The sequence below is a fragment of the Phacochoerus africanus genome, chromosome 4 (assembly GCF_016906955.1).
Source record: "Phacochoerus africanus isolate WHEZ1 chromosome 4, ROS_Pafr_v1, whole genome shotgun sequence".
In the NCBI taxonomy this organism is placed as follows: Eukaryota; Metazoa; Chordata; class Mammalia; order Artiodactyla; family Suidae; genus Phacochoerus; species Phacochoerus africanus.
The window spans coordinates 66507310-66522464 of record NC_062547.1 but is presented as its reverse complement, the minus strand read 5'-3'; the positions used below and the strand labels follow the sequence as shown (position 1 = coordinate 66522464).

The 15155-nt window shown below is 49.9% G+C and overlaps 1 protein-coding gene across 7 annotated transcripts in view; it reads left to right on the top strand.

Moving 5' to 3' along the window:
- Positions 1 to 15155, top strand: part of NFIX (nuclear factor I X) — a 102491-nt gene that overhangs the window by 17259 nt on the left and 70077 nt on the right. For 3 of the 7 annotated variants that reach the window (XM_047776895.1, XM_047776893.1, XM_047776894.1), the window contains exons 1-2: positions 10473 to 10538; positions 10900 to 11431. In XM_047776895.1, coding sequence (XP_047632851.1) covers positions 10488 to 10538; positions 10900 to 11431 — 583 coding nt within the window. In that variant the 5' untranslated portion in view covers positions 10473 to 10487. Of the gene's footprint in view, positions 1 to 6453; positions 6473 to 9818; positions 9883 to 10432; positions 10539 to 10899; positions 11432 to 15155 lie in introns of those variants that run through there. The other 4 variants (XM_047776896.1, XM_047776892.1, XM_047776890.1 and 1 more) reach the window with 4 other exon arrangements.

Below are 15155 nucleotides of genomic sequence, written 5' to 3'. Positions count from 1 at the left end.
TTCGCAAATCCCCAAACTGGCACAAGCCGGGAAACTTGCCGTGGCGGCCGTTCTTCTCCCTGAGTTGGAGCCTCGCTTTCCTTTTCACCCCCCTCTTTCAGAGACAACCCTCTCCTCGTCCCTCCCCCGCCTCTGGGCCCTGACCCACTGCCTGGTTTTCGCTAGAGCGATTTAAAAAAGAAAGGAAGAAAGGAGCCGGGCTCTGGTACCCCCGTGCCAGCCGAGGGCGCGTTTCACTGGCGGCGGGCTGGTGGGAGAGTCGAACCGGGTGGCTGGAGGGTGTGGGGTCTCAGATGTAGAGTGTTGATGCCTATCCTGCACCCCCCCCCAAAAAAAAGATCAAGTAATCCTGTATTTCTAAAGATCGGGGGTCAGAAAGCTGAGATCTCTTGTAATATTTTAAACTAAGCTGAACCAGTCTTTCTTTCCAGCCTTATATGTAATAGTAAGAGAAAATTCGGTCCTGCCTGCCTTGGCAGCCCTGAGCCCTTGGTAGGGGAGAGAGCTGCCTATTTGGACTGGGCTTGTCTTCCAGCTGCATGATCATGTCACTACCTACAGGGCCTAGATTTGGGGCAGGAGAGCAGGGTCCAGGGCCAGTGGTGGGCACCACCTGGGGAGGTGTTGGAATAGAAGCAGCTCTTCCTCAGGGCTGCAGAGGTTTGCTCCAGGCTGGTGGGAGGCTAAGTGACTGCCCTGGTCATTCCCCAAGTCGCAGGTGGACAGGTTTGAAAGGAAAAGAGGCTTCTTCCCTGGTACTTAGGGAAGACTTAGCTTCCATGAAAAAAAAAAGGGGGAACATGAGCAAGAAATTGAGGGTTGGGGTGTGTATCCCAGGCGCCAGTGGCTATGCAGTGGCTTTGTGTTGCAAAGAGTTATTTATTTATTTGCTTCAGGTGTTTTTAATTAAATGTATTCCTCTTTTATTTTCCTTGTTATTCGGTGCTTAGACTTTTCAGCGATCCCTTGCATTCATTTTTTTTTTTACATAAGCAGAAACTTTTTCCCCTCCTTGGAGAGATATTGTGGGAGGTATTTTGCCTTCAGTGCTTTCTCTTTCCTGCTTTTTTTTTAAATTTAATTTTAAAATTATAAAGCAAATTTAGTGACAGTGAAAGTGAGGGGGGGGAGGCCAGCTGGGGCTGGAGCCAGGGAAGGGGGAGGCAGATGCAGCAGAGTTGGGCCTCCCTTCCTGCTGCAGCCCCACCCCAGGACCTCCTCACTGTCTCCGGTCCTCTTCTGCCACTGCCACCCCCTTCCTCTCCCTACAAGGCTCTTTTGGACAGGGTTGAGGGGAGCCTGTCCTGATGGGTGCTCATTGGCCCTTCAGGAACTCCTGGGTCTGCAAAGCCACTTTTCCCTCTGGACCTACAAATACCAAGGCCCCCCACTCCCTGCCTGCTTGCGCCCCTCAGTCACTGTGGCTGTTTGGCTTTCAGCTCGGTGGGCCTTGTTTGTCTTCCACACTTGCCTTGCTAGTCAGCTAACCCTGCTGCACAGTTGGTTGCCCTGTTGATGGCATCAGAGTTGGGTAGGCACAGAGAGGGAGAGAGAAAGAGAAAGACAGACAAACATACAGAGGCTCGGAAACTCCTCTGCAGCAGCGGTGAGAATTCATGGGGCTTCTTTTCACTTTGAATTTTTATGGTCACATGAGTGATGCACCGGGCTCTGTAACGCATATGTATACATAGGTGCTCAAATCTGAGGCTGCTAGTATCGAAAAGAGCTATTTCTAAGGCATATAAATTATCAGAACTGAAGTTTAAAAAAATCAAAGCCTCTTTAGCAGTGCGGAATATGTTCTATTTCTTAATCTGGATGGGGTTACACAGTTGTGTTCACTTTGTGAAAGTGGATCGAGTGGCGCAGTTAGAACCCTGTGCTTTCTTTATATGAGGCACACTTCAGTTAAAAAAGTTTATTTTAAAAAAGGAAGGAAGGCCCAGCCTCAAAAGTAAAGCAAAGGCCAAGGGTTACAACAACAACAACAACAACAAAATAATAATTTAAATGAAAATGTTCTCCAGCCTGCTTTGCTCAGGCCTCCCCACTAAGGAATGGTGGGAGGGCTTGTAAAAATTAGTGGGCTGATAAAAATGCTCGCAGGCGTGTGGCCCATGAGGCTTCCTGACCTGTCCACGTGTGAGGAGTGCCTGGAAACCGCCTGCAGTCTTCTTAGGTTTAGCTGTAGGATTTTAACATCGCAGGACCAAAGGATTAAGAGTAGTAAGGAAGAAGTTACATGCCAATTACATTTTGCTGTCAACATCTGGAAAGTAAAATTGCAGCTGTTCTCCCCCTCCCCATTCCCACCTCCTTTTTTTTTTTTTTTCCTGCACACTTAAATTTTTTGTACTTGTGCCATCCATACTTCGGTTTTCTGTGCTGTTAAAACATTTTCACGGCTCTGATCAAATAGAGTTGTTGGGTTTGGGCTTTTGAAAAATGTATGTATATATGTATCTTATAGTCTGTTGGTATAATTTTTGGAGCGATTTATTTGAACAGGCCCGAAATCAGTTGATAATCCCCTTCCTTTTCTTTCCCCTTCTCGGCCTTTCCAGCACCATTCAGGCTAGCGGCTTGGGGGAGAACGCTTGGCCGCTCTTGCCTCTGCTCCTTTGGGCAGGTACTGACAGCTTCGCCCTCCACGGCCCTTCTGCGGTGTTTTTGTTTTCCCTTCGCCCCCCAAAAATATTTGAACCAAAAAGCCTCTTTTTTTTTTTCCTCCACCCACAGCAAACTGAAAGGGCTAGTGAACCGTGATTCAACAGAGCGAGGGCGCCTCTTTTCTTCCTTAGCATTAATTAACTCAAGTTCGTTAGGACGTTGGGTCTGTCGCCCACAGTTTTCTCTTGTGTGTGCTGAATCGGGTCATAGAGGGAGACTTCCCATGCAAACAGTTTGTGTTGGAGCTGGAGGACACAGAGGGGGAGAGAGGGTAAGAAAGAAAGGGAGCCAGTGAGGGACGGATTGTGGCCGAGGGGTGGCCATGGTCCTAAGCTCTGGGCACCATGGTGCCAGCCTCTGCAGGGGCTAGACACAAGGGGAATGAGGATTCTCAGATTTCCTTGGCAATGATCCTGATAATAAAATAGCTGGGGGGGGGGGAACAATACATTTTAAGGGACTGAAAAATGTCTTCCAACTCCTAGAATTGTACATTTGGGGGAAGCCACTTGCCTGGACAGGGCCTGCCCAGCTCCCCTGAGCCCTGGAGCAGTGAAAACCTGGGGCTGTTCCCATCCTGGCCATCCACTCTCTGCCCTGGGCTCTGGGCACTGCCTGTTGCCACAGCAACTGCAAGAAAGAGGTTCTCTCTGGGCCAGGGGAGTGCAGACCAGGCTGAGAGCACCCGGAGCTCAGAGAAACTCTCTTCTTGCTCTGGCCCTTCTCTCCTGTGGCAGGGGGAATAGACCTGACAAAGCAAGGGGGTGTCACAACAGATCCTGATGGAGGGAGCTCACGAAGAGGGCCTGAGAAGGTCGCAGAAGGTGTCTCCAAGGTGCTGGGCGAGTGGTGGGGGGGGAGGGAGAGGAACGTCTTCCCTGGAGGATCCCCAAGCCTTTTCTGGGGTCTGGAGTTGGCAGCTGGGGCCTTGAATGAGTTTTCAACATTTGGTTTACTCTGGCCTCCTTTCTTGCCCTCCAGATATTTTCACAATGCACTGGGCACAGAATTTGTCTTCACGTGCTTGTCTCCCCTTCCCGTACCTTTTGTCAGTTTTTCAGTTCTTCTTTAGAGAAAGTTGTGAAGCTGGTTTATGGGATTCTTCCTTCTTTCCGGACCCCTGGCCACCATGGAGTGACACTTTCCAGACGGACTAGGTGGGTGAGGCCCAGGATCCACACTGCTCTTGCCCCTTGAAGCCCTCGGCTGTCATCTGTCCGGTGCAATCTTTGGAGGATCCCATCCTCACATGGCCCCCAGGATGGACGATGGACGAAAGGGCTCTGGCCTTCCCAGTTTTTACTGCTACTTGGTGACATGGGAAAGTTTCAAGCTAAAGAATGCATTAAACACTGGGGTTTTGCTTCCCATACCCTGTAGAGTAGAGGATGAAAGTAAACAATTTCCAGTTGCACTGGAGAGAATAGATCGTCTTCCCCAGTACCCCTATTCCTCCTGGATTCTGTTCAGTACCAGGAGGGAGAGGAGAGATGTGCCTGGAGCAGGGTAGTGTTTGGAGCCAGAACGAGGCTGCCTGTTGGCCCGATCCCAGGCCACCGCTCCCGGTTTGTAGTCAGGAGGAGAAAAGGAAGGGAAAGGGGGGGATGGTTTATAGGAGCGGAGTGTGCAGCCTGGTTCTGAGGCAGGCCTTGTCCTAGACCCAGCCCCGGGGGTGTGGGGCAAATCCATTCTGCAAGCCTGAGGATGCTAGAAAACCCCGTCCAGTTCACCGTCCCTGAGCTGAGGAAACAGGCCCCAGTCAGCCAAAAACCCGCTTTGTCCAAATTCTCCGAGCCTCCTCGCAATGTGCATTTTCTGGTTTCCATGCTTGGCGGTTCCAGACTCTTGGATGATTTTACTCTGGCTGCGGAGCCCCTTCCTGCCTGCCCCCCCAGAGAGGGGAGGCCCCACCCACCTATCGGATAAGCAGCCAGCCGGCCCCTTCCTTTTGCTGCTTACAGTTCTTTTTCCATTTCTGTCTGGGAGTCGGGCCACTGCTTTCTTGTGTCCCTTCTTCTGTGGGACAAGATGGGAGATTTCAGGGATCTTTTTGGATCAGGCCAAAGCTGAATTGTAAAAGCTCAGGAATTGGACAGTCATCAGGGCTCTATTTGTGGCCTTTTAAAATTCCCTGTCTTTTTTCACCCAGGTTGCAGATATGCAGTAGTAGATTAGATCCTGAAAAATCTGGTAATTCCTATGTAGGTTTTGTCAGTTATTTGCACTGTCCGTGTGTAGTTTTCAAATTAGCAGGGACGTATATAAAATTAGCTTGTGTGTAGGGTCTGAAAGAATAAATTGGAGCCTTAAAGCAAGCAGGATGTGGACAAATAGGATTTTTTTTTTTTTAAGATAAAGAGACCTCCAAACAGTGGCCTTGTTTTTAAAGATATAACTTCTTGTGCTTCTAGATGTTTTGCCATTGGCAGGTATGGCCCAGTTACAAAACCTGTCTCAGGCTGGGAAAATTATTTTGTTTCCTTAAAGATTTTTGAATACTGTCTATATGAGTGAAGTTCTGTACGCATTTCCCTATTTTCCCTTAAATAATCCACAAGGCCTCATTTGTTTTGTAGAGTTTTGGAAAAAATGATACACTTCACTTTCTTGAGCTAGAAACAGTCACTTTAACTAGCTTTTCTTTTTCTCTTCCCACCCCCCCTCCCTGAGAGTCCTTATCTTTTCTGCTGGTTCATTTTTCCATTTCAGCCACGTCCTTTTTCCCTCCATCTCTGCCCTTCTCTCTCTTTTCAATTTTGGACCCGCTTGGCTTTCTCTCTCAGGATTGGGCTTCATTCTTTCTTTCTTTCTTTCTCCCTCTCCCTATTCTTCATATTCCTGTGGCCTGCTCAGTCTTTTTTCTTTTGGAGGCACATTTTTTTCTAGCGATGGTTGAAACTGGCATGGGTATTTCAGAAATGTTTCAGTGGAAACTGTTGCTTTTTAAAAAAAAAATCAAATTCTATATATGTGACAGTAACGAAAGAAGCCTTTCTCTCACAAAGGCAGAAAAATTCCTTTGCGCGAACTAAAAGCCCGTGTGAATTTTTAAGGTCTAACCTCTGGTTTCTAGATTTTTCTTTTAAATGAGGGAAAATACCTTTTCCCCCAGATTTCCCTGCTGTTCCTTCATCCCCTCACCCTTGCTGTCCTTTTCTTTTTTGCTCCCTACTCTCACCAGCATCACTGGCTTCCTTACCCCTTGGTTGTTTTTTCCTCTCACTCTCTTTTCTCCCTACCCTCTCCTTCTTCTCCAAGACCTGCCTATGCCCTTGCTCCCCCATCCCCTGAGCCCTTGTATTTGTGGGTGACTCAGCCCTGGAGAAGCCTTGAATCCTCAGAGGATTTTTTTTTTTTTTGTCTTGGGTCTGGTCAGGGTGTAGGGTGCAGAGTGTCTGAGCTCCCAGCCCAGACCAGAGAGGAGACTAGAGGGAGACTGGCTCTGGGACAGGTAATCTTCCAACAGGAGCTTCTACTGTCTTAACAAAAGGGGGACAGTCCCCTTTTGTCTGGGGCTTTTGAGGGGCGTGTCTGGAGCCTAGAGCATGCAGGAGGAGGGGGCTGTAGGGGGTGGGGCCCACCAAGTGTTTCCAAAGGAACCTGAGAGATTCTCCTCTGTGTGCCCCACAGGAGAGAGAGGGAGACCTTCTCTCCTCCCTCCCAGTCATTCCAAATACCCTGGCTGCTCACCCAGGAAGGCCTTCCCGGAGAGCCAGCCGCCTCTGCAGGAGCAGAGTGAGTGGAGTGTGCTGCTTGGGAATCCTCTCTGCCCACCTTCAAGGTTACAGGCCACTGGCAGGTGAAGGACAATTGATGATTGTTCTCCTTTCCTGTTCCTCCCCTGGGAAAAGCCTATTGCTCCTTCTGTTAAGGGAGAATTGAGGGGGTGTGGTGGGTCCCTGAGGCTCCATTGAGACACTCCTTGGGTGACTTTTATGTCCAGTCTCTCTGCCACTCCATCGACCTTTGACCTTTCCCTTCATCCAGTAGTGAATCAGGGTTCTTGTCCTATTTCTCTAACTTCTGAGTGGATCTTTCTGTCCACCATGCTTCCCCTCACCTACCTGGTTGTACCCCCGGATTCAGAATCAACCCATGTTTAGCACCCGGCACTGTGGTCTGTGAGATGGAATATGTTAGAATTCTCCAGGATGCTCATGCTGGCTGTTCTCTGTTTAGTGTCTAATATTTAGTAAGAATCAAAATACCAGTAAAACACACCCCTGTGCCAAATATAAACTCACTTGTAGTTTCTACTGTCTCATCTTGCCTTTAGAAAGTAAGAGTGCGTCTCTCAAGGTGGAGAAGCAGGGTTTGATATCTTATGTTACTCAGCTAGCATCCTTGGCAAATTGGCCCGAAGCTGGTTATTAACGTGATGTTAATTATTGAATGCCACCTTAAGAGGCCTGTCTGCCGTGACACCTGCCTCTTGCTCTCTCACCTCTAACTGTTTCTCTCAGGTTGGGTCGAGGTGAGCTCACTTTCAGACCATTCAGAGACTGGACTGGGGTCCCAGGTGCTGGGTGGCTCCTTTCCCATTGTCCGGGTTCAGCGCCAGCCCAGGGCTGCATGTTTTATTTTGCCACAGCACAGGCCCTCTTCCACAAACCTTTCCACTGAGCATAAAGACCACTAAAGCTCAGGGTTTCCGATGGGGAAGAAAGGGTTGCAAGTGAGCAGTGACCTTTTTTTCTGTTGCCAGCTGAGGGCTGAGCCTCGCCTGGGGAGAGGGCAGCTGTAGGGACTGAGCAGGATCAGTCTCTCCCTGTCTGTGTTCACGTCCTCGTCTGCTTTTCCATTTCTTTAATAACTGTCTCTTCCTTACTGTTTCTCAAAGGCCTAAACCATGGCTGCTCAAGAGCCCCTACCAGAGAGGACCCTGTGGAGACGTCCACACCCCCAGCTCCCCAGAGCACCCTCATGCTCACCTTTTGGCCAGGGAGGAAGGCCCAGGAGCAGGGGCTCCCCATGGAGCTCTTCTCCTGACTGGGTTTCCTCAAGGTTGTCTCATGTTTCCTGATAGAACTCTTCTTTGCTGTCTTATTTCCTTTCTTAGCTCTCTCTCTTTCATTTAGGTTTCTTATTTTATGCTCTTGCACCATGCCCTGTATGGATTGGGCCCTTTAATCCGAATTGAAAGGGGGACAGGTGAGTGTTCCTCCTCCTCCAACCAAGAAACACTAGACACAGATCAAGGGGAGAGGGCAAAACTGGAGAAAGCAAAGAATTAAGACTTGGGGAGGTGGTGGGGGGGCATCTGCAAGACTCTGTTTGGAAGCAGTGTCCATCTTCCTGCCTTTGTCACTTTTCTCCGGGGTTGGCTGTTGTGTTTGTGGCTGCGTGTAGTGCTTGTCAGCAGAGTGCTGTGACAGGAGGCTATTTTAATAAACTGTTGCAGTTTCTCGAGCGGAGCTGCATTGCGTTGGCATCCCTCTTCACCGCTAATGGAGCGTGCGTGGCTGGGTGTGGGCCGAGAGAGGCACCGAGCTCGCTGGAGGCTGGGGAGGAGGGGGCAGTGAGGTGCTGGAGGTGGGGGTCTGCCTCCGCGTCTGGGAATTCTCCTGTGAGCAGCAGCCAGACCCAGGGGAAGGGGTGGCCGCACCCGTGCCGCCGGTTCCCTGCCCTGGAAGTGCTGCTGGCATCCACACTTTCCAAGCTCTCTTTCTTCTTCGCTTTCTATTCATAGCACGGTAGACATGTGTGTATGACCAGGGAGGAAAACTTCCACTTGCCCCTGTGCGCCCCATAAATAAAAAAAGAAATAGAACCAGAAAAAGAGTGTGCGGGCCTGAGAGAAAGAGACTGAAACCAAAACACAGAGAGAAGGCGCAGCTGCTTTCCCCAAGGCCTTCTGGGGCTCCCTCCGCCCGCCCGCCAGCCCGCCCGCCCGGAGTCAGGCCTTTATTTATTTATTTTTCTGGCTTAAAAAAAAATTCTGTGTCTTCCTCAATCCTAGTCCCCCTCACCCCCTTCAGATTTGCTGGGTGGCCGCTGCCAAATGGACCCGAGTGGGAGCCTGGAATGAAAAATTCATAACTGCTGGACTTTGCTTGTTCATTAGACGTGAACTTGTCGATTGGGCAAATTGTTTTTGGTCTCCAACTGCCGGGGGCTCTCCCCACCCTCTCGGCTCGCTCGGTTCCCTCCTCCCCTTGGACACAGCCATTGGCTGCTCGAGGATGTCTCATTGCCAAATAGGTGGATCCTTCTCTCTCACCCTCCCCCCTTCCTCCCCCCCCCCCTTTTTTACTGGCTTTGGCACAAGCAAATGGATGAGGATTGAGCATGAAAGGGGAGAGAGAGGGAGTTTGAGAGAGAGAAAAAAGAAGCAAAAAAAAAAAAAAATCCAAAATCCAACCAGCGCGCATACATATGCACACAAACACACACACACACACACACACACACACACACACCACAGAGCCCCATCCCATCCACATTCTCCCTCTCTCTCCCTCTCTCTCTCTTCTTCCCCCCTCCCTCCCCTTGCTCCCTCCCTCTTTTGCACGCTTCTGCCAGCGACGGTCTGCAGCCGGTCCGAACTCGTCCCCTTCCCCGGGAATCTGCGAGCTCCCCCTTTGCCTGCGATCAGGCTCAGAGGCGGAGGGAGGCAGCTCGAAGTTTACACCCCTGTGCCGCTGCCAAAGCCGAAAGCCTTTTTCTTCAGCTGCCACTTTTCCCCCTCCTGGTTTTTGTTTTTGTTTTTGTTTTGCACAGGGGTGGGGTAGGGTGTGCTGTGTGTTGAGGGGTGGGGTGGAGGTGGGTTTTGATTTTTAAATTTTGCATATTTTTCTTTTATTTATTTATTTTAAAAAAACTGGAAGAGGATGCACAGGGGGGTGAAACTGAAAACAAATTTTTTTTTGTTGGCTTTTGTTTACCTGTCGTGTGTGGTAACTGACTTGCTCCCTCTCTCTGCTTGCTGTCCCTGACCTTTCTTTCTTTTTGCTCCTTTAAAAAAAAATATTAATTTCCCCCTTCTGTGCAGTGGAGCATGGGGGGGGGGAGGAGGGGGAAGGGTTTGAGAATCCACCCAAGCCCGGCCCCTATTCCCCAGAACACCAATAATAACCCCCTTTAAAACATTTACCTTCCTCCCCTGCTCCTCCCCCTCCCCCCTCCCCCACCCGCCCCCAACTCACAACTCTGTTGAGTCCAGAAGCTCAGAATCGGGCGTTGGGCTTTGCCGGGTGCTTCAGATCAATGGTAATTATTTAATTTTTTTTCCAGTTTTATTTTTGTAAACAGAAATCAATTATTATTTAAACTGCAAACAAGCAAACCAGCAAAAAAAAAAAAAAAAAAAAAGGAAAAGAAAAAAAAAAAACAAAAGCGAGAGCCCGGCCCTCTGTCACCTGACTGAGTGGGAAAGAGGGTGAAGGGGTCATTGGGGACGGGGCACAGGATGCCCCACGTAGCTTTTAACCCTAATGGGGCTGGGATCACCACCTTATTGGAGCTAACAAGAAGCGTTTTGTTCCGTATTACTGTGATTAACATTAGTATTGGTGTTTATAACAAAGCTGAAATCACATATTTAGGATTTAGATCTGATTTTAAAAATGCTGGGGTGGATGTTCCAATTGGAGCAGGAGAAAAGAGAATGAAAACAGCCTGGGGAGGGGAAGCCAAATCCGTTTCCTCGCTGGCTCCTGGATGTCATGTTCTCTCTTCTTGGGGGTGGCCAAAACCCTACCAGTGTCGGGGCGTGAGGCGGCCCCCTCATGTCCTGCGTGTGCGTCTACAGGCATTCGTGCAGACTGGACACCGTGCCGGGGCGAGGCGACATGAGTTCGAGGCTGCGATAGAACATGGAGATGTCATGGGCGCGACAGAGCCTGGCGGGGATACCAGCAGCGTGTGTGTGTGGACGGCAACGTTGTCTGTGCGCGCGTTTGTGAGAGTGAGGGAGAGAGAGAGAGAGAGAGAGAGAGAGTGTGAGAGAGAGAGAATAGGTGTGTGCTCAGGCTCTGGGTGTCTCTGTCTGGCTGCTGAGACTGAGATGGGAGCAAACGGCTGGCTAGGCTGGTGGCGGCTCCAGACCATACTTTCCTAGAACAATTGCAAGAGCAAATTGTTGTGGGGCGGGGGGGAGGAGGAGGAGAAGGCGATTTTTCTTGTGCCCCTCTTCTAACGCTTTTCTCTTTTCTCTTTCCCCCTCGCCCCGTCTTCCCCTCCTCCCGTCCTCCCTCGCCCCGCATGCTCCCGGCTTGCCGCCTGCAGGATGAGTTCCACCCGTTCATCGAGGCGCTGCTGCCTCACGTCCGCGCCTTCTCCTACACCTGGTTCAACCTGCAGGCGCGGAAGCGCAAGTACTTCAAGAAGCACGAGAAGCGGATGTCAAAGGACGAGGAGCGAGCGGTGAAGGACGAGCTGCTGGGCGAGAAGCCTGAGATCAAGCAGAAGTGGGCATCCCGGCTACTGGCCAAGCTGCGCAAAGACATCCGGCCCGAGTTCCGAGAGGACTTTGTGCTGACCATCACGGGCAAGAAGCCCCCCTGCTGCGTGCTCTCCAACCCCGACCAGAAGGGCAAGATCCGGCGGATTGACTGCCTTCGCCAGGCCGACAAGGTGTGGCGGCTGGACCTGGTCATGGTGATTTTGTTTAAGGGGATCCCCCTGGAAAGTACTGACGGGGAGCGGCTCTACAAGTCGCCCCAGTGCTCGAACCCCGGCCTGTGCGTCCAGCCACATCACATTGGAGTCACAATCAAAGAACTGGATCTTTATCTGGCTTACTTTGTCCACACTCCGGGTAGGTTGCTCTCAATCCCCCTTCTCCCCCTGCCTCATTTTATTTTACTTGCTGGCATTTGTTCTGTATATTGTACCTCTACCCTGCAAACGATACATGCTTATTTACAGGCTCCATGGGCCTAACGGTGCGCTTGTCCTGATGAGGCCTGCAGGACGTTTGATGTTCCCTTTTCCCTTCTGATCCTCTCCACCTTCTCTATTCTTCCTCTCTTGCCGTGTTACCAATTTTCCTGCATCTTCATCAGTGGAGGTCTCATCTTACCCAAAACATGCTGCAGGTCTTAGGGCTGGGGCCAGGATGCCCAGGAATGATCCACCATGGTGAGAGTTTGTGATGACCACCACCACCACCACCGCCAAAAAAGGGGGAAAAAAAAAAATCTCTCCTTGCTCTGATTTAAAATGAGTCAGAAAGAGGTACTGGAGGGGCAAGTACTGGCTTTCCTGCAGCTTCCCCTCAAGTCCTGGGGAAAAGCTGGATTTGGCACAAGCGGGGTGGGCAGCAGTTCGGGCAGAGAGGGGCGTGTAAAACCCCCGGATATGAGACAGAATGAATAGAAAAGAGGAGAGAAGGCAGAGGCGGGCAGATTCTGGGGCCTAGATGCCCAAGTAGGAGGCTGTTTTGCCTGGGATTTGGCTGATGGAGAGGAGAAAAGTCCTTCGATTTTGTAGAGTGAAAAGGAGCCTGAGATTCCTCGCGCTCTTCCCCTTCACCATCCCTTTACGTTTTAGCCGAGTGGCGGGTAAACACTAAAGACTAAAAGACCCTGGGATGGATGCCCCCCCCAAGCCCCCGCACCTCTGCTGGGGGGCAGAGAGGCTCTCCCCAGGCATTGGCACGCCAGGAAGCAGGCATTGCTGCGGAGGAGGTCTTAAAGAAACAAACAATCAAAACTCTGTAAAATCTCCTTTTCCTTTTGTGTTCCAAGTAGTTCCAGCTCTCCTCTTGGCTTTTCCAGTTTCACCCGGCATTTTGGGTTGTGGTGGTTCAGTTCTCCTCCTCTGTTCCTTTTTTTTTTTTTTTCCCTTACCCTTTCCCTTTTTATAATTTCTTTCCGCTTTTGTTTTCTTACAAATTGAAACAGAGATGGCTGGTTAATTTTTAGCCTCCACTCAGCTACGCCCAATTTACTGCCGCCTTTGAAACCTAAACGGGCGGCACTCTGTGATTAAGCAAGGCAGAAGTGTGTTTACATTATGCCCAACCAACTTGTAATGAGAGGGCTACCAAACCTTTCTCTCTCTGTGTGTTTTTTTTTCCTTTCCACCATTCCAGTATTCCCCCCCCCTTTCTTTATACGAATGTAAGAGAATGTGGCTTAACTTCAACTCTAGTGAATGTTCTTTCCCGCAAATATGTGTGTGTGAGTGTGTGTGTGTGTATCTTCCTTCCTGTTCATTCACAAAAAAAGAAAAGCAACTCACTTTTCTGCTGTGGTCACCCCCCTTGCCTGTTTGGGAAGTTGGGAGGAGAGGTATGACTTAATCCAAAAAGGAAATTTTGGGGCGATTTCAGCATTGCATCAAGAATGGAATCTCGACTGGGATTAGCACTGTGAGTTTATATTGAGGTGGAGCACTCTGGGGAGGAAAAGGTGATATTTGAGGCCTCTCTTTTGCTCATTCTCTCATTCTGAGAGGTGACTCTGGTAGTTGATGGGAGGCAGTGGACCTTTCCTCCACCTCCTACCCTGGCTCCCTCTGTGGATCTTTCTTGGCCTGTACCTGGCCCTGTGTGACTCTCATGACCTCTCGTGAGGAATGACCAACTGCCAGTCCTCTTCCCCATTCATCCTTTTTCTTTTTGGAAAAGAGACTAAAGAAAAACATTTAAAGTTATTCCCTCATTTTCTGTCTACACAGCAAATCAGAGCGGGGAGTGTGTATGCCTGGTGGTGCTGGAAGTGGCTTGGGGCAGGCTTAGACCCTTGAGCTTGTGTCTGTCAGATAGCTCTTCCCAGAGGGGATTCTGTACCTTCCGATTTTAGAACTAGGACTTCAAAGACGAAATCAATACTCATCTTCCTCTTTAGCTGGCTTCCTCTCCTACCTTCCCCTGTAGCTGGATCCCTGAAGCTGAGCTGCTTCCCTGGCCTCTTTTTATTTTAGGCCAAATTTTTGACTGAGGTAGGATGAAGTATGTGTGACGGAGACCATTTCATGGCCAGCCACCTGGCTTCTGGACTGACCCGGCAAGCATCAGGAGAAGGGAGGCATCCTCTTGCTCCGCAGCCATAATGAGATTGTTTGCCCAGGAATATGAGTAAATCCATGCAGCCATGGCCACCTCTGTCCCACTGAGGCTGAGCTCCTTCACAAAAGCTGAGTAGAGAACTGAGGGTATTTTCTTATAATTTGTCTATAATTGAGGTCCCTAGACTCCAGATAGTTTCAATGAAGATAGTAGGATTTTTGTTGCTGGAATTGCTTTAATTCAAGCATGCCTTGCGGAAGGAGTGGGAGTGAGTTGGTGTGGTGTGGGCCACCAGTGGGCCTTTGGTAGGTGGTCTCAAGATAGCATGGAGTGAGCATAGCTTTCTCTCCAAGGCACCCCAGTTTGCTGGAAAATGTCTTCTTCTGGCCGAGCCTCCAAACAGTGTCGGTTCAACAGTACGGCCTTCCTTCTCCATGTCCACATGCAAAGACATACTCAATAGGGTGTCCCTTGTTCCTTCCTTCCAATGTAAGCTGGGGGTAGGGGCTAGGGTGGCAAGGGCTCAGAAAAGTGTTACTTTGAATCCTAAAATAAATGCTTTTCTTCCTTTCACAATGGGCTGAAGAACCTGATTTGGGCTGAGCTGGTGGTGCCAGGTTTGGTGACAAGCAAAGGACATGGTGGTAAGCCTGGGAGTGTAAGCCAGGCACCACTGTCATCCATCATCCATGGGCCTTGTGGGCCCTTGTTTTGTGCCACATGAAGCTTTAAAAGGTGGCATGGTTGAGAGGGACTAAAGGACACATGTGTGATGTCATGAGCTCCGCTCCCAGAATATGAGGTCTTAAAAGCCAGAGTGTTTTGTACCGTCCCGAGGGTGGCCTTCCTGCTGGGAAGGAATGTTGCTATGTGTCTGTTCCATTTTGGAGGGGAGGCTGGGGCAGAGCCGGGTCAGAGAGCACTGCGATGGGCAGGAGGTAGTACGTTCCTGGTGATGTCCTTCCATCCAAACGGGGTGCCCAGGGCAGTGTCTGGAGACAGAGGGGAGCCTGGGGCCAGAAGGAAGGATGCTTGTGTGAGGAAAGATGGCTGAATTGGTCTGGAAGCACAGCTACACTATCGCCAAAGCATTTGCAGAAGTCTGAAGATAAACTGTTATTTTCAGACTGTCCTTAACCTAGGCCTCAGTACTGGGAAAGGAAAAAAATCTGAAAGTAATAAAACGCTTTACTGAATGGAAATGTCAGCCTCTCCCCATCAGATCCCTCAAACAGGCCCACAGTGGGAGCCCGTGAAGCCCAGGTGTTCAGGTGGTGGCTGTTTTCTTTATCTCAGCTTTTTCATTACAGAGAAATTTACACATAGAAGGAACCCCCATCACCAGTGCCAGCTTCTGGCCAGTCTCTATCCATCCACAACCCCTACTGCCCACCTAAACTGGGTTGTTTAGAAGAAAAATCCAGGCATTATAGCTTTTCATTTGTAAATATTTCTGCACGTGTCTCTAAAGATAAGAACTCTTGAAATGTAACCACAATATCACTATCACATCTAAAAATAATCAGTA